General features: G+C 36.1%; 2 protein-coding genes across 12 annotated transcripts in view; both read left to right on the top strand.

Annotated features, from left to right (window-relative positions):
* The window catches only part of LOC106882402 (transmembrane protein 8B), an 81,700-nt gene extending 76,799 nt beyond the window's left edge, over nt 1–4,901 (top strand). For 5 of the 11 annotated variants that reach the window (XR_008266707.1, XM_052976394.1, XM_052976393.1 and 2 more), the window contains one exon: nt 4,145–4,393. Coding sequence is in view for 8 of the 11 variants with exons in the window: in XM_052976394.1 (XP_052832354.1) it covers nt 4,145–4,215 (71 nt within the window). In the remaining 3 variants the exon portion in view is untranslated. The other 6 variants (XR_008266709.1, XM_052976395.1, XR_008266708.1 and 3 more) reach the window with 4 other exon arrangements.
* A 7,793-nt stretch (nt 4,902–12,694) lies between these two features.
* Nucleotides 12,695–19,174, top strand: part of LOC106882398 (DNA polymerase theta) — a 56,130-nt gene continuing 49,650 nt past the window's right edge. Inside the window, exons 1-5 of the mRNA XM_052976522.1 lie at nt 12,695–13,279; nt 17,469–17,496; nt 17,680–17,885; nt 18,592–18,646; nt 18,773–18,971. Coding sequence (XP_052832482.1) covers nt 17,761–17,885; nt 18,592–18,646; nt 18,773–18,971 — 379 coding nt within the window. The 5' untranslated portion in view covers nt 12,695–13,279; nt 17,469–17,496; nt 17,680–17,760. The remainder of the gene's footprint in view (nt 13,280–17,468; nt 17,497–17,679; nt 17,886–18,591; nt 18,647–18,772; nt 18,972–19,174) is intronic.

Below are 19,174 nucleotides of genomic sequence, written 5' to 3'. Positions count from 1 at the left end.
TTTTTTTTTTTTTTTTTTTTCTGGCATGGTACTTTTGCTCTCTTCCATTTGATGCTGTGTGAAAATGTTGTCGCAGATGTTGGTGATTGAATTGTGTAGTCTGCCTCATTGCGCTTCATGTGAGTTACATACACAACTGCCTATGATTTTTCTAGCGAGAAACAGCATAACTGTAGAAGAAACCAACAAGGGTTTGACAGATAATTCTTGAACAATTTAAAGAAGTCTGCTGCTCAACAATGCTGCACCAAAATTTTGCACCAATATACTGCAGTTTCCTTGTTTGTTTTTTTCCCTCGATCTCATCTTTTCCCCCCATCTGTTCCATTCTTTCTATTCTTGCTTCAGCTTGCTAACCCAGAGCATTGGAATCTGGTTGTCAGCCTTTCACAGAATCTACGTGTTTCAACATGCTTACCTTCTAGTTTGATCCATTTCTTCTCCTTAGAGAGTCTGTTTTGTTCTCCCTGTGCCTCAACACTTTCTCCACCTTTTCTAGGTAACCTCCATTGCATCTATATCAAATATTGAAAATAAAAGTTCCTTAAATAAATAAGGCTTTGTTTTGCTGAGTGCTTTAATTTTTTGTTCATTATTGAAGTGTTAACTTTTTTTTGTCTCCATATCAATGTATGTACTGGGTTGCTGTATTCCAAATGGATTCCCCTGATGGATGTCTACTATGGTGTTTGTATTCTTGGTAGGTTTATATACTCTTGGTGGGTTATATACCAAAGTCTTTTTTTTCTTTTTTCTTTTTGTAGTATTAACTTCATGATAGCTTCAACTGTTGAATATTTGTGCAGAATTTAACCCTTTAGCATTCATATTACTCTGTCAGATATGATGCTTATTTATTAATATTGTTTTGAGTTACTCATGCATTATCTTGTAGCTTCAAGATTTCGATGATGTAATTGTTTGTTTTAGAATGACATTATAGGATTGGTGTGAGAGGCCAGATCTTGCCAGTTTGAACATAAGACAGTAGAATATTTGAGCCTGATTTGGCTAGTTTAAATGCTAAAGGGTTAATAATCTTTTGACTATAAATGTTTGTGAATGTAATAACTGTTGCTGTTGTTGAGTTTGTCAGCCCTGCTTGAGTTTCTATAACACAAAGCATAATGGTTATGTCCAATCTGTGACTGTTTTGTCATCTTTATGGTGGAAGTGAAGGAATATGGCTCAGTGGTTAGAGTGCTTGGCTCACAATCATGAGGTAGTGAGTTCGATTCCTAGACCAGGCTGTGCGTTGTGTTCTTCAGCAAGACACTTTATTTCACATTGCTCCAGTTCACTCATCTGTAGAAATGAGTTGGCGACATCACTGGTGCCAAACTGTATCAGCCTTTGCCTTTCCTTTGGATAACATCAGTGTGGAGAGGGCAGGTTGGTATGCATGGGCAACTGCTGGTTTTCCATAAACAACTTTGCCCGGACTTGTGCCTCAGAGGGTATCTCTCTAGGTGCAACCCCATGATCATTCATGACTGAAGGGGGTCTTTACTTTTTACCCTTATTATGTTGGATATGCTGTTTCCAAATTGGGGTTGTATTTTGTTATAAATACATTGCCAAAAATTTTGAACTAAAATTGTATTATACTTCATCTTTATAAAAAAATAAAAAGTGTTTATTAAAAGGAATTTGGCTACTATATTGAAGATGTTGTGTAGTTACAGAGAAATTGTCTCCAATAAGGGCTGTTAGTCTTTGAGACTGCGCAGGAAACTATTTGAGGCTCTGCTCAGTTTTACTATCTGAATTGTTTTTGGCAAACAGTTCAGTGTTTCTATGAAAATATTCTGTGAACTAATATAACCAGCAATTCTCCTAACTAAACATTCAGCCATTCTGTTGTTCTTCTATTCCCTTTTGTTTTACTACATTTACTATAATCACTTCAATTTCTTTCACAACAACTTCTTCCTATGCTTCCAAACTATTTCATTATCTCATTTTGCCTTTATCCCTCTCTCTCTCATTAATGCTCAAAAATCTCTCCCACAGAATCCAGTTGTGACACAGTCTTTTAGTATTTAAGCGTTTCCAAGAGTTATAAAGTTGTAGTATGCTCATAAAGCCTATCTACATCAACTCCGTTTAAATTGAAGGAGATAGACTGATAGACAGAAATTGTTAAACAAATAAACAACCAGTTGTTTGGATAGACAAAATATTATATAAGGAGTGAAAACGTTGAAGGATAAAAGGCTGCATGGAATGTTTCCAGCTCTCGACAGTCAATTTTTTCCTTTCTTTAGTCTAGCTGTCTCATGCAACCAACATACAACTGTCATACAATTACATCATGTAAACACCTTCTGACAATTGTGTCTATATACGGAATCTGTGTATGCTTGCTTGGCCTGCATCAAATAGCAACCAAGTCTCCCACAGTCACAACTTTATCATATTAGAAGGTCAGGCAAAGATGGCTGCTATCATCTAGTCAGTGTGTGTACTACCCTGAACCCACTTCATAGTGATGCAAGAGGAGGAAAATCGTCACACATCAACAACTTGATCACAGATACTGGCCTGGAATGTTCCAAGGATCATGAGGCAGTGATGATGGACCGAGAAATTTGGCAGATGGACTTTGTTGCTGTGGCCCAGGTTGGAACCCAGCCATAATAATAATGGTTTTAAATGTTGGCACAAGGCCAGCAATTTTGGAGGAAGGGGTAAGTCGATTACATTGACCCCAGTACTTCTTTTATCAACCCCAAAAGGATGAAAGGCAAAATTAACATTGACTGAATTTGAACTCAGAATGTGCAGTTGGACAAAATGCCGCTTAACATTTTGCCCAGAATACTAACATTTCTGCCAGATGACCCAGCCATAATAATAATAATAATTATCCTTTCTACTAAAGGTACGAGGCCTGAAGTTTTTGGGGGAGGGGACTAGTCGATTACATCAACCTCAGTATTTTACTGGTATTTAATTTATTGACTCTGAAAGGATGAAAGGCAAAGTCGACCTTGGTGGAATTTGAACTCAGAATATGCAGATGAATGAAATGCCACTAAGCATTTTGCCTGGCATGCTAACAGTTCTGCCAGCTTGCCTGGCCATAATGATAATAACAAGAGCACTCAGAGAGTGCAATCTTCCGCCAAGGCAACACCAATGTCCTCTCAACGATTAGCCAGAGATGATTTTTAAAGTGAGTATATCTGAAATAAACTAAATTGCTCTCACAAACAAGAATACTAAAAATGAATCTGACCGCTCTCAAAAATTAAGTAAAAAAACGAAAAATAATTCAGAATTCTTGTCCGGTACTGGATTGATCTCAAAATCTAATCAGTTCGTGCCAAACATCCCTGAAAGTTTCATCCAAATCATTCCAGCAGTCCTAGAGATATCTTGTCAACGGACTAACAAACAAACAAACTAACAAACATGACTGAAAACAATACCTCTGCCTTCGCTAAGGCAGAGGTAATAATGGTTTCAAATTTTGCCACAAGTGGTACTTGTTTTACTGACCCCAAAAGGATGGAAGGCAAAGTTGACATTGCCAGAAGTTGGATTTAAAACATAGCGGCAGATGAAATACTGCTAAACATTTTGCCTGGCATGCTAACGATTCTGCCGGTTCACTGCTTTCATCATAATAATAATAATAATAATAATAATAATCCTTTCTACTATAGACACAAAACCTGAAATTTTAGGGGAGGAGAAAGTCAATCACATCAACTCCAGTCTTCAACTGGTACTTAATTTATTGACCCTGAAAGGATGAAGGGCAACTTATAATGTTAGAAAAGAACACATTGGAAAATGCAGACTTTAGTATTCTGTGCCTGGGGAAAAGAGAGGCTGGTCCTGATTGAACTGCCATTGATTATAGATAGGTATGCTTGATCAACAACAGCAACACTAGTTGTCTCATTTTATGATTTATTAATTGCCTCACGTAAGTTACACGTACTTTTCTTTTAATCGTTTTAAATCATTAGAAAAAAAATTTCCCTCAATGAATTTAATGAATTATTCATAATTGTTGCAGAATTGCCATTGCATTGTTGTTCTTGCTGCTGTTGTAACCATTGTTGTTGTAGCTGTTGTAGTTGTTGCCATTGTTGTTGCTAGATGCTGATAAATGATCTGTTCTGTTTACCAGAGCAGTATTGTACAGTTGCCAACACAAGCGACCCACAAGATCAAAATTCTCTTGTTATTCCTGTTGAATGAGACATGCCTGGCTTTTCTCCACACTGAACACCATCTGCAAGATCCTTCCACTACTCATTTCCAGAACTTCAAGGAATGGTCATGCTACTGCCTGCTGCTGCCTCTTATATTTTTTTTTCTTTTTACTTTTCTGTTTTCTTAAATATATAAACCTAATATATTGAAACCTTCTCGAAAACTATTGTTTTTATTTAATAAAAACAGTCTTACATATTCTAACCATTATCTTTTTACATTAACAATCCTCGGCTCCTCCTCCCTCCTCTCCAATAATGACTGCCACCTCCTTTCCTTTTCAGTTTCTCAAAAGTTAAGCTGCTGCCACACACTCTTACTCATGGTCAAATATGGAACATAATTAGTAAAAATATTGATTTAAAATTTTGGCACAAGGCCAGCAATTTCGGGGTCATCGGTAAGTTGATTACATTGAACCTCAGTACTCGATTAGTACTTATTTTATTGACCCTGAATTGATGAAAGGCAAAGTCAACCTTGGCTGAATTTTGCATGCACCTTCTTAACATAAAGACATGAAATACCACAAAGCATTTTCCCCAGCATGCTAATGATTCTGCCAATTCTATGCCTTATAATTAGTAAAAATATTGAATTACTGAGCATCTTTCACCAGGGATTTTAAGAACACCGAAATAAATGGCCAGCTGCTACTATCAAAGGTTGGGACCTGATGATTGCTTCTTAAATATTTGAATGTTCTTTTTTTTTGTAATTTTTTTTTTTTAATAAAACTTTGTATCTGTTTGTCTTTTCTGTCTAAATTTGGTGCTGATAATAAGTGGCTCAGTCATATAACATGAAACTGTGCCTCTAGCGAATATAGTCATGGATGGATAAACCCCAATTAAAACAGGTATAGAAAAACCCACAATGAGGGTGGTTGAGTAACATCAAAGATTGGAGAAAGAAGAAAATGGTGAGAAATGAATGTAAAGTTGGTTGTTGACTGGAATTGATGGAGGGAGCTGATGGATTATGTTTCTTACCAACGTACTTGTTACCTCCTTGTGCTATAAGTTATAATTTAATGTTTCATATAATTTTACATAGAAAAAACTCCTTTGTAGAGAATTATTGACACAGAAAAGGCACCTGTGCTGGTGACATGTAAAAGAGCACCTGTTACTGGCGACACGTAAAAGACACCTGGTACATTCTGTAAAGTTGTTGGGATTAGAAAGGGCATCCAGCTGCTGAAACCTTGTCAAAACAGACATCTGTAGCCTGGTGCAGCTTTCTGATTCACCAGCTCCGGTCAAACTGTCTAACCCATGCTAGCATGGAAAACAGATTTTAAATGATGATGAAGATAAAAATTGAGAATAGAGTTAACTATAAATTAAATTTGACAAGGTGATTGACTCAGGATTGAAACACTAAATATGTGTTTACATTTAAACAGTGTTTAACAGTGATTATAAGGAGTATGAGAAGAGTGTGCACATGAAAGAGGTGCTTGTGATTTTAATTATCCTCTTTCATAAATTTTAAAATCCACATTAACACTTTATCTAGGTACAAGCATGGCTGTGTGGTAAAAAGTTCGCTTCCCAACCACATGGTTCTGGGTTGTGTTCTACTGTGTGACACCTTGGGCAAGCGTCTTCTATTACAGCCTTGACCAACCAAAGCCTTGCGGGTGGATTTGGTACATTGAAACTGAAAGAAGCCTGTCACATATGTGTGTCTGTGTTTGTCCCCCACCACTGCTTGAGATCCAGTGTTGGTGCAATTATGTCCCTGTAACTGTCTCAATAAACTCCATCTGACCTATGCAAACTTAGAAAAGTGGACATTAAAATGATGATGATTACATACATATGTATGTATATATATATATATACACATAGCGGGTGACACGTAAAAGCACCCACTACACTCTCTGAGTGGTTGGCGTTAGGAAGGGCATCCAGCTGTAGAAACTCTGCCAAATTAGATTGGAGCCTGGTTGCACCAGTCCTCAGTCAAATCGTCCAACCCATGCTAGCATGGAAAGCGGACGTTAAACGATGATGATGATGATGATGATGATATATATGTATATATATATATATATATATATATATATATACACACACACAACAGGCTTCTTCTAGTTTCTACCTACTAAATTCACTCCCAAGGTTTTGTTTAATCTGGGGCTATATTAGTAGAAACTTGCCCAAGGTGCCACGTAGTAGGACTGAACACGAAACCATATGGTTGGGTAGCAAACTTCTTTACTACGCAGCCATGCCTGCACCTACAAAGGCGTTGAGCAAGCAAATTTGGAGTGTAAGTAAATGTCTTCCAAAGCACTGTTCATAGCTCCTCATAGCTATTATTGTCTTCCAAGCCATAACAGTGGGATTTAAGACTGGTTGCCAGTGGGAGCTCCTATGTGCTGAGGCGGAATGAGATGATTAGGTGTGGCTGTTTGAACACTAATAATTTGGTATGGCTGACCAACAGTGAACTTGCTTTGACGATTTGTTTTTCCTTTTTTGGTGACGGGGGGGGGGGGGTACACATACACAAATGCATAAATATATACATACAGATAGAGTGAGTGAGAGAGGTTACTGTTTATTAATGGAATCCAGTTGACATAAATACTTACCCCTTTTTTCATACATCATCATCATCAACAATTAACATCTGCTATCCATGTTAGTATGGGTTCAATGGCTTAACAGGAACTGGCAAGGCCAGGGGCCATACCTGGTTCCATAGTCTGTTTTGGCTTGGTTTCTACAGCTAGATGCCCTTCCTAATACCAACCTCTTTACAAAGCGTACTGGCTGCTTTTTATGTGGTATCAGCACCACTGCTTTTTATGTGGCACCAGCTCCCACACCAATGCTTTTTATATGGGATGCTCACACACACACATAAACAGAGAGGAAGAGAGAAAAATGTTGAATTGTATTAAATGACCCTGAATTGCTACAAATATGTCCCCTCTTAATATACACATAAGGAAAATGCATGTGCATAAATAAAAATGAGAGAGAGAAAGTCTGTGATCAACTAGAATAAGAACTAAATTTTCATGGTGCCAAAAGGTCTCAAGAAAAAAATATATAATGTCAAGTAAATCAGCATTGAATCAGTGATGTCAAAGGGCAGGGCCAAAATGTCTCATATACGTGCTGATAACCGAATTCTTACTGAAGAGACTGGAAGATTTAGAGCTGTTGTTCTCAACCAGGATCCATATGACCCCTGAGGGTCCATGCTGCCAAACTAGTAAATTGGGGATTCACAGTGTTATTTTAAGGATCCATGAAAAGTTTTGATTTAAATGTGTGTATTGCAAAGAAATAGCTTGGTTTCTTTCTCTAACATTTTACATAATTCAACCTATACAAGTGAAAGAGTGAATAGCACAATAGGAATTTTGAGAAAAAGTATCTGTAAAATTAGGTTTTAAACATTGAATGGCTAAGGGGTTCACCAGAATAAAATAGCAAACAAAGAGGTCCATAGGTAAAAAAATGGTCGAGAACCACTGATTTAGGGAAACAAAACCTTGAATGAAGAGGGCTCAGAGTAAACTTAGTGGAGATTAAAATTTTTATAAGAAGGAAAGGAGACAGGACTCTGATATCATCAGAGGAAATGGCCATGCTCAGTCCGTAGAAAAATAAAGGTTGAAACTCCATACAGTACGACCTGTATGATCTGTAGGTAAACAGATGTAGTGGAATGAAAAGCAGTCTGATAATAGATTGAGACTTTACCTCTACAATTTCATGTCCATAGGAAAGCATTTTCTTTATAGTGACATTAGATGGACACCAGAATTCTCTCTTTACTTCGTATGACAGTGTAATGTGAACTTCCAGCTGTGTACGAGTGTAGACCAATGGTTCTCAACCAGGGTCCATATAAGATTTTGTTAAAATTTATCTGCAATAAATTGCTTATACTTCTAAAATACTCAAGATATTTTAACAATTTAAAAAAAATAAAATTCCTAATATTTAATTATAAAACTACACTATGATTTTTTTTAAACATCGAATGACTGAGAGGGTCCATTTGAGTAAAATAGGAATCAAAGGAGTTTATGAATAAAAAATGTTTGGGAAGCACGTGTGCAAGCGATGTTTCTAAGGGGCATAACTTTGTTGATTATCTCCCTTAGACCAGCCATTTAAGCAATCGATTCTGAAATTCTTTCAAATTATTGAAGTTTAAATTACATTGTGTATGCTGTAGAGTAGTGAATCCATGAATCTCATTGATTTCACTGAGAATAGTAAGTATGATATCTTCGAAATGGATATTTAGAATTATTTTGTTAAAGAATTATTTTGTTTTAACAAAAGAGTGAGAAGATGCTAGTATAAGTGTACAATAGATGAACATTAAATTAATTCTTGGAAAGGTCAAAAACTCTCAAAATCCAACTCCCTAATCAGACCAAAAATAATTCCACAGTACAACAGTTGGCAATAAGAATAGTATAGCTCGAGGATGTAATGAAAAGAGAAAAGAGGGACAAACACGTATATACAGTGTTATATTGTTAACAAAAGATGTTACCTAAACATAACCATAAAGATAGCAATAATACGCCAAGATAGTTCTTTATGACTGTTTCAAAGATTTGTGTACCTGTTTGCATAATATACATCATTGCGTCAATCAGTCGCTGAATTTTTTAAACAACTGTAATGAGGTATCTTGGAATATTTTTTTACTTTAGTTGTTATAAATGTCATATCTCAAATAGTTTGTTTTAAATTTGGTTCCATATTTTATCCATAAGTTGTCCTATGAGCAATCTAAATTTTATATCTTGAATTTCATTCCATAGTCTGGAGCATAACAATGCAGGTAGGTATAAAGGTGCTATTGTATTAACGTGTAGATGTTGGTGATGATGTAAGAAAGATCTTTAAACTTAGTACTATTTTGTGATATGACTATTAAATGCTATTCGTATATTAATGAAATAGGAGATAATTCATATGTTCAAGGACACATGGAGGTATTCTTGGTTTAGCTTTAATTCATAGTCTGGAGCGACACAATCATGAACCTGTTGAGTCTGACCAAATGTAAACAGTTGAAAAGTGCTGACCAATCAGTTGAAACTCTAGCTTTCTTCTGCATCATTGGTAACCAGGTAATTGGCACTAAACTTGTGCTCTTAATAAGAAGAGTTTTTAGAAGGGCACCCAAGGATTATGACAGAATGTACTAGTTTACAAATTCTGTTTTAAAACCAGAAAGGACCATCTCAGCAAATGTCAAAGAGATGTAAAGAAAAATTATTGTGCAGAATGAGCTCAATCAGTGTTGGTAACTATTAGGTTGTGGTACACAATTAGGCCACTGAAGTGTTCTCTGAAGGACTTACACCTCTAAATGTTCTTCAAATTCTATGTACTTGTGGTCCATTGAGTAGTTGATAGGTTATCAGTAGTCTATGTAATCACCATCATCATCAACCTCATTTAGCATCTGTTTTTCTATGCTAGCATGGGTTAGACAGTTTGACTGGAATTGGTAAGCCGGAGAGTTGCACCAGGCTCCAGTCTGATTTGGCTTGGCTTTTACACCTGGATGCCTTTCCTAACACCAACCACTCCACAGAATGTACTGGATATCTATTATGAGTCACTGGCATGGGTGCTTTTTATGTGTCACCAGCACTGGTCACAACTATGATTTCACATAGCTTGACATATCTTCTCAAGCACTGCAAATCACCAAAAGTCTTGGTTATTTGTCATCGCCTCCATGCAATGATCTGTTTGATTTTTGCTCACATAAACATTGCCAGTAATGGATGTGGGGGATATGCAAGGATATTTTTATCCTTGCATATACATAATATATGAATGAGCTATAGGTAAATGTAAAAATGAGAAAAAAGTGGGCCATCACAAAAAGAATTTGCTGAATTTTGATTGAAAATAACTGAACTTTTTTGTTATAAATGCTTAATGAATTCTTCATGGCTTGAAGTAGTCAGTTGATGTTAGATAATATTGCTGATTCAAGAAACATCCATTTAAGTTTAGTTCTAGGCTAAGATAGCTTTTAATTCATCCATAAAGTTAATGGAAAGGCAATGCTGAATATATGAAAGCCTAGCCTAGAAAATGACTTGAAAGCAGCACACAACCTGCATCTCATGTCCACAACTACAGAATCAGACAATTGTTTATGTGGACACCATAGATTCTTCATAAACTTTTTGTGTCCTATCCTTAAAATTTTCCATTTCAGCACCAATTCTTGATGACATTTTGTATATGGACAAGTTGTTTTTATTTTGTTTTTTTTTGCATTGCTTGCCTTTTTTCCTTTTTTGTTTTGTTTTGTTTTCTTTACTAGTTTTAACTCAAGAGCTGTGGCCATGCTGGGGCACTGCTATTAAAAAGTGGCAAGCATTCCTCTACAGAGAATCAAACCTTGACTGCTTGCTTTTTATTTATCAATTATTATTATTATTATTATTATTGCTTTGTTTGCATGCATGCACTTTTTTTTAACATAAATACTGTTCTTTACATACAGCAACATGAATATCAAAATTTTCTCTTTGCCTTTTTTGTACATTCTTTTCTATGTTGACTATTTGGTAACATATATATAAATATTGCAAGATAGCATTGTTCAACTGCTTGCAATCCACCTTCATTCATGATCTGCAGACTCGCATACAACCAATGTTGTTCAATTCATGTGAAAGCAAGCATCTATAGTGTCTTTCTCCCTACTTTTGTTTTCACATCACATTTTCTTCTTGCCTTTTTCTGATTTTTTCCTACCTGTATTTCACACGAATGTTTTTTCTTCAGGCACACAACTTTCTCTGCATTTTCCTCTGGCTTAAACAATGTTGCAACACATATGCATGCATATATTCAAGACCACACATGTACCCTTGTATCTGTATATTCAGCGATTATTTCCAGATCAGTGTCAACCAGAAGCTCTCATTCCCAATACTGTGTCTGTTGCATGTTGCAACTGGTGACAGTTCACACTGCATTACTTCACTTTTCATATGCATTCAAATTTGATACACAGGCTATGCAGACTAGACTCATTAACACCACTTACCATATTTTCCTAGCATCTATACTATAATAAAGAAAGCTGCTTATTAACTAATTTGAAGTACTAAAAGAAAAAATTATTAAAATTTACACTGTCTAGAAAATTTTTATAAATTCCAATTTTAATATATTTAAAAAAAAATCAAAATGTGTTTTACAAGGTTCTTTTATTATTAGAAATTTCAACAAATGATTCAATCACAAAACTAATTTTTACTCACTGCAACATAGTTATCTTGCTGCAAGATAGCATTTTTAATATTTCTATACTTCTTCTGGAAATATAAAGTTTGCCTAAATATTTGCAATGATACCTTCTACTAACAAATATATCACGTTAAGATTTTCCACAAACTTAGATGTCCATTTCTCAACATTCCTAGTATTGTCACCATTTCTAAGGATAGATTTGACTTCATCAAATGCGAACCCATGTATGGAGCATGACTTAACTTTGAAAATATAGTTTTTCAATGTCATTTAAAGTGAATGCATCTACAAAAGTGAAAACAAAAGTCATAATTTAAGTACCTTCAGTAAATGATAAGCATTAAATTGAGCAACTTTCACTATTTTCAACCTGACCAGTTTCAAACGTCATGATGATGATAGAAATGTCCTTTATACAATTAGATGTTGAGAAAGAACATATTTTTTGGTCCTTGACACCATACATGTCTCATATTTGCAGAATTTATCTGCAGATATGTGCACGCTCTGCTTAATTAAGTGTGACTGGTAAGTGTGACTTTATGGAACTTTGTCATCAGAAATCTGCATTTGCTTGCTTAATAGCTGTTGACTATTCTGAAAACGCTTTTCCAAGGTGACAACTGGCTTGAATATGTTTTGTGTTTCAGAAATATAGCCAGTTGTGAGAGAAGAGAATGTAAAAATAGCCCCGATGTCTTCTGCTTATTTCTGGATTAGGCAGTGAAATAAAATCACAGATTTTGTGAAGAAAGCTTACCTTACTTCCTTTAGTATGAAACTGGGTGACAAGACAAAATTTTGTCAACAACGTTAAGAGTAAACCGTGTTCTATGTGACACATTTTAACCAGTATCTGAAGTTTCAAAGTGTTTAGTTAAAAAAAATTAATTAAAAAATCTGTCGGTCAGATTGAAAAGATCCATGTATAGGTATGTATGTATGTATGTATGTATGTGTGAGTGTGTGCATGTGTGTGTGTTTTCGTGTCTGTATTTGTCCCCCGCCACCGCTTGACAACCGGTGTTGGTGTGTTTACATCCCCCGTTGCTAGCGCTTCGGCAAAAGGGTTTGATATAATAAGTACCAGGCTTAACGAAAAAAATAAGTACTAAAAATTCTTCAAGGCGGTGCTCCAGCATGGCCGCAGTCTAATGACTGAAACATGTGAAAGTTAAAAGATTTAACCCCAGATCAGTCCTAATCGAGTAAACCTATGATTAAAGGCATACCGTCCATGACTGTCTTTTTACATCAGGCATTACGTTATCTTCTATGTATTTGTCTGTTTTAAGACAATAATGTGTGATTCGAACGAGATGTGACTGCTATTTCTAGCAGGAAGAGTTCTCAACCTTGTCCGAACAAACCGATGATCACAAACATTCTAATCGTGACTGTCCCACTTTTTTTCTTTCACTTTTCAACCTTAGTGTATATATGTATCTAAATGCATACTATCTAATGTGCTCTTTCTTGTTTTAAGACAGTAGTGCATAATTAGAAAGAAATAATAATTTGGTTGTTAGTTCTAGCAAGTCTGACAACCAGCTGTGAAGCCGCCTCCACCACCCGGCTGTGACAAGCTGCGCGCGCAAATATAGTTTTCAACCATTGAAAGTGTTTGACACGACGTTTGAAAAAAAAAAAAGCAACGAACTTGACGTCTGCTTATTTTACTATAATTCTCAATGTCTCCATAATGTTATGGAATATTTAACGAAAGGGATTAAGGCTGCCAAATAGCCATGTTGACTTCCTGTTCTTAAAAGGTATTTTGTCTCTTTTTCTTTTCCTATTTTCTTTTAACACTAAAAACGTGTTCTAAGATCCACCTACCATAAACAACATCTTACGTATGAAGCAGGGAAAAACGTTTATAAATGAAAACTTCGTTGGCTTCGAACGGGTCGTATTTCTTTGAATGATAAAGAATAAAAAGTTTAGAATGGTACAACAATGCACTATAAAACAAAAAAATGGACTATATACCTGTTGTAATTTGGTTATCTATAGTCCGATGATATTTCGGAATTACAATTACTATAAAACAAAAAATGGAAGATCTGAAGGGTTTGAGTTAGGGTTAGGTTTACTCTGTGGATCTATATAAAAACCGGGGGGTGGGGGAATCAAAATTTTGAAAATTTTTTTTCAGAATCGGAATCTCCATAGCCTAAAACGTGGGATTCCGTAAAAAAAAAAAAATAAGTGGGGAAAGGTTCAGATTACGTATAGTCCATCTGGACCCCATTCTAAACTTTTTATTCTTTTCAAACAATGCACAATGTTTCAAGCGAATTACAATACTCTCCTATCTTTGAATGATGTTTCAGTAACAAATCTTACGGAGATTATCCAGAAACCTTTTCGGAATAAACTTATCGAATCTACGTAAATAATAATCCTCCACCACCTCAGTACAGAACGTGGCGGAATTCTGGTTTAAATACCCCATATAAACCCTTATAACTTTTCCATTTTTTTTTAATTTTCAGAAAACTTTTTGCGTATTTATGTTCTATACATAGGAATTCATACGATTAATAAAAAACGAAAAAAAATTGTAAACCCCTTCCGACCTCCCCATAAATCATTGAAAGTTCCACTCTTTAAATTAGAGTTTAAAATACGGACAGTCCGAATTTTTTGCTTAGATCCTGCCAATGGACCACCCTTGAGTGCATCGTCATCATTCCATTTATTGTGTTTGTGGAGAGAAAAATATCGAGAAACATCAATACATGCCAGGGTGGCAAAGAAATGAAGGAAGGTATCAGAGGCATCAGGTGATCGTGAGACGTGCTAAAAATAACAGCTAAATCGCCCTTAAATCACACACACACACACAAATATTTTTTTATAATCGTATGAATTCCCGTGTGGAGAACAAATTGGCAAAACTTTTCTGAAAATTCCACATAAAAACGTTATGAGGGTTGATACAGTCGTCTGGTTGGGGTATAAGAGAAAGATGGCATGGTTGGGTTGTCTGTTGGCGTCCTGCGGAGGAGGAGGAAGAAGTAGGTATAATGCATGGGGGGATTTATTGTCCTGGGTTAATCTATTTTATTAACCCTGGCTACAATTAAATCATCTGGATTTGCTAAAAACATTAGTGAAATCGCCCTCAAATCACATCCCACTATCAAAACAAGATAATGGCATAGGAGAAGGCAAAATTAACCAAATACTTCCAGTTTGCTTAGTAAGTCTGCCACTTTCATTAGACATGTCACTCAACTGTACAACAAGATGATGCAAACAAATGCTCAGTAGATGCAAATATTGTGGTTAGCAATGGGGAGAGAAATGTGTGGGAGTGAAGGTGTTTGATAAGAGGAGGACTGAGGATATGATGGGAATGCTGGGGTCGGAGGAATCGGTAGAATGGTTGGCAAGGGCGAATGGAGTGAGGTGGTATGGGCATGTTCTGAGGAGGGTGATTGCGTTTGAGGTAAATGGAGTGTGAAAGCAAGGTAGATCTCTCTGACGTACTAACTAGCAACCTGGAACACCTCAAGTCTGATCTTCATGCTGTAAAACAGTGATTCTTCCTTTCTGCTTCTGCCCTAGCTAAATAAACCTGTTGCCTAGCTTCCCGTTTAGCTACCTGATATGGTTCTTTGCAACCCCCACTTTTCAATTCTTTCCAAACCTTCTCTTCTCTTTTATGGCCCTGTCGACCTTACTGTTCCACCACCATGTCACCCTTGGTCTGGCAGAAGCTTTGCTCCAACCACAGATTTAGTCTGTTACCCTCAGTAGATTATTTTGTAAGAACTTCCAGTTGTCCTCTATGTCATACGTCACTATCTCTTCCTTCTTATCAAATGCTTCATTTAGAATATCTCTAAATCTCTAATCATTTGAAGGGTCCTTGAGTTTCCATAACCTTTTTCACATCAGTTTGTGTTCCTGGGTTCTTCTAACCCTAAGTATGAAGTTACTAACTTCTAACCTATGTTGAATTGTACATTCATCACCTGGAAAGGACTTTACGTTCACAAGTATCCATCTGTCTCTGTTTCTGGCGTACTTAGAGATTGTGGCTTTGGTTCCAGAAATAAAGAGGGAAAAAGGCCACTGGAGTTTTGTGATGCAAAGGACTTGCTGGTCTGCAATACTAACTTCAGGAAATGTGCCAACTGTCTGATCACTTTTGTAGGCACACTAGCCAGTTTAACTACAAGCGGGATTTCAATGCCGATTGAAGATTGAGGCAAGTAAATATTGTAATATACTACTATATACTACTAAAAGTATATACTATATACTACTAAAACTGTGATTGCTTGCTTGTGTGTCTATAATTAAATACAGCCAAACCGGCGCGTAATGGCAAACTACCCTAAAAGTAAGGTACCTCTGAAATGTGAATACAAATGGAATAAAACAAGTTTCATGTAAATCGGACCACGGATTCCCGAGATACGTGTTTCTTTTGGGTTTGTTTCCACAAATTTAAGCAGTGAAACCTGGAGTTATTGCCCTTTACTGTGAACATCTGGATAATTTTGTTTGTGCGCTTGTCGAATTTAATACAGCCGAACCGGTGCATAATGGGAAAATACTCTGAAAGTAAGGTGCCCCTGAAATGGGAATACAAATGGCTAACTTTTAAAAGAATTCAATAACAATTAATGGTACAGTTCTATATTTAAGAGATGAGGAATTATGTATATTATTTACATGGGCATATGGCGTAGTGGTTAAGAGCGCAGGCTACTAACCCCAAGATTCCGAGTTCGATTCCAGGCAGTGACCTAAATAATAATAATGATAATAGTAATAACATTTAAAAAATACCTTAGGAATGAGAACCCAGGTTCGAAATTTCCCCAAGACACCTGATGAAGGCTAGAGAGTATATCAGCTGAAACGTGTTAACAGCAAGCAAGATTAGAACAAATACCTGTCAAATGTAAATAATGTAAACAATTAATGGTGCCAGTGATAATATAGTATCTAAGCTAGGAAGTATCAATGATAGAGGTTGTACTGTAACTTCCAATAAATATGCTCAGTGAGTCTAAGATATGTACTGTTCTTAGGTAGGGGCAAAACAGAATTGTAATGGTCTGTAGATATTAGTAAGTTGTATCTAAGACAAGTATTGCTCCTTTATAGGAGTGAAACAGGGAACAGCAAATATAGTAGATGTACTGTAACTCCTCATAAACTAGGTGTGACTTTAATGTGTATTTGTCCATTTGATGGGTGAATAGAGATCAGTAATGATGGAAGATGTTCTGCAGCAGCAATGTTTCAACATCCATTTTTCCATGATCACATGAATTGGAATGGAATTTGTTGCCTTTTCATGGAAGACTGGAAATGAAGGACACCACTTGTATCACAGTGATGCTTGTTTACAACTATCATATAATATCAAATACAAGGAGACAGAAGCACACACAAATTCTGGGTGGGCAGCAGAGGTAAAGTAGGTGGTGTAGGTATTCTTCTGGTGGAGAAATGGGTGACTAAGGTGATTGAGGTAGCCAGATTGTATGTGATAGTATTATTAAGTTAAGGATAATTTTGTTTAATGTAACAGTAGCATTTATCTCTGCATATGCTTCACATATCAGATTAGCAGATGTTCAGAGGGACTGTTTCTATGAATCCCTTCTGCAGACTACCTTCACAACAAGAGACAATGGTGTTATCATCATGACTGGGGGACTTCAATGGTCATGTTGGGAAACACTCTCGATGGATTTTATGGTGTGCAGAGAGGTTGTGGCTTTGGTTCCAGAAATGAGGTGGGAACAAGGCTACTGGAGTTTTGTGATACAAATGACTTGGTCTGCAATACATCATTTGTTGAAGTTACCAGCCATGGTGATAGCATTTGATGATGATGATGAGCAGGGATCAAACTACTTGAAACATACTATTGAAGTATATATTGTAAACATACATTCTAATTACAATCTTATTGAAATCTAATTTCAGGTTGGTGAATGACGGAATCAGCAAAATGGTAAGTAAAATTCCTGACAGTATTTAGTCACATCACTTTACAGCCTCAGTTCAAATGCCATTGAGATCAACATCTTTCAATAAATATTAATTGTATTCTAGAGTCAGTTAAATTGATTTTACTCTTTAACCCTCGTACCTTTGTCAGAAATTCTTACTAAAACCCTAATTCTATTTTTTTCAGAAATGATATGAAAATGACAGAAATAGAAACGTATTTCTTCTTCCATTACAAGTAATTGTCTGTCACTTGAATCATTCTAAGATGTCAGTGTCAAAGACTGGACAAACAGGACAACGCTTCCTTGGTCGTTTTGCTGTTAGTAACACATGCAGATCTCTTCACAGGAAAACTTCACGAATTACAAAGACACACAGAAAACAAAAACGGTATTTTTGATCTCTGTTATTATTATCATTAGCAAAGTGGCAAGCTGGCAGAATCGTTAAAATGCCAGGCAAAATGCTTAGCAGCATTTCATCTGTCTGTATGTTCTGAGTTCAAATTCCACTGAGGTTGACTTTGCCTTTCATCCTTTTGGGGTTGATAAAATAAGTACCAGCTTAGTACTAAGATTGATATAATTGACTAGCCCCTCTTCCTAAAATTCAGGTATTGTGCATTCAGTAGAAAGGATTATCATTATTATTATTAAGGTGATGAGCTGGCAGAATTGTTAAAATACCTGGCAAAACGCTTAGTGGCATTTTGTCTGTCTTTATGTTCTGAGTTCAAATTCTGCTAAGGTCGACCTTGCCTTTCATCTCTTTCAGGGTCAATAAAATAAGGACCAGTTGGACACTGGAATCAGTGTAATTGACTTACCCACTCCCCTGAAATTACTGGCCTTGTGCCAAAATTTGAAATCGTTATTATTATTGTTAGTTATAAGACTGCCTATTGCACTATTAGAGTGTTATAAAAAAAAATGTCTTGTGATAGTTGTTTCGGCTCTTTGTGTTCTGAGCTCAATTCCTGCTGAAGTCAACCTTTCCTTTCATCTTAGCAGAAGATGTTTGTGTAGCACAACGTTGATGAGTCAGTATGTCTCCGTCTAATATAAACATGTTGCTGTATATCGTGTCTTTATTACAGGAAAAGCATGGAGAACATTCAGAAAAATGATTCAAAGTCGGGTAAACTAATACATGTAAGTTATTTCTAAACATTACTTCATATCGTATTATCTTTTATCTTGCACTTATTTCTGTTATCTGACATTTAGAGCGAAACCCTTTTTTGTTTTTGTTTATTAGTTATTCTGTTTTTATTTAAGGAATTTACTAATGTGAAGAGATCATCTGCCTGTACTTTACCCAGTCAAGATATTTGTAATGTTGGGCCAACCACTCTAACAAGATGTCCTCTTTCATCTGAGAAAACATGCCGGGTTCAAGATGAAGATTCACCACTTAAAAATCCCAATGAAGGTTCATTTATTAGTCTTCAGAATTTGGAAGTACACCAAAACACAAGTAAGTTCTTATTTAATAAAGATATTGAAGGCAATGGTTGACACAACCATAAGACTGTCAGGCAAAATAATTGTGGTATTTGTTTTAAGGACTTATTCTTTGTAAGCCTAGTACTTATTATATTGGTCTCTTTTGCCGAACCGCTAAGTTGCGGGGATGTAAACACACCAGAATCGGTAGTCAAATGCATATATATATATATA

The sequence above is a fragment of the Octopus bimaculoides genome, chromosome 24 (assembly GCF_001194135.2).
Source record: "Octopus bimaculoides isolate UCB-OBI-ISO-001 chromosome 24, ASM119413v2, whole genome shotgun sequence".
NCBI lineage: Eukaryota > Metazoa > Mollusca > Cephalopoda > Octopoda > Octopodidae > Octopus > Octopus bimaculoides.
The sequence above is the reverse complement of the archived record's forward strand: the minus strand, read 5'-3'. Positions and strand labels throughout refer to the sequence as shown.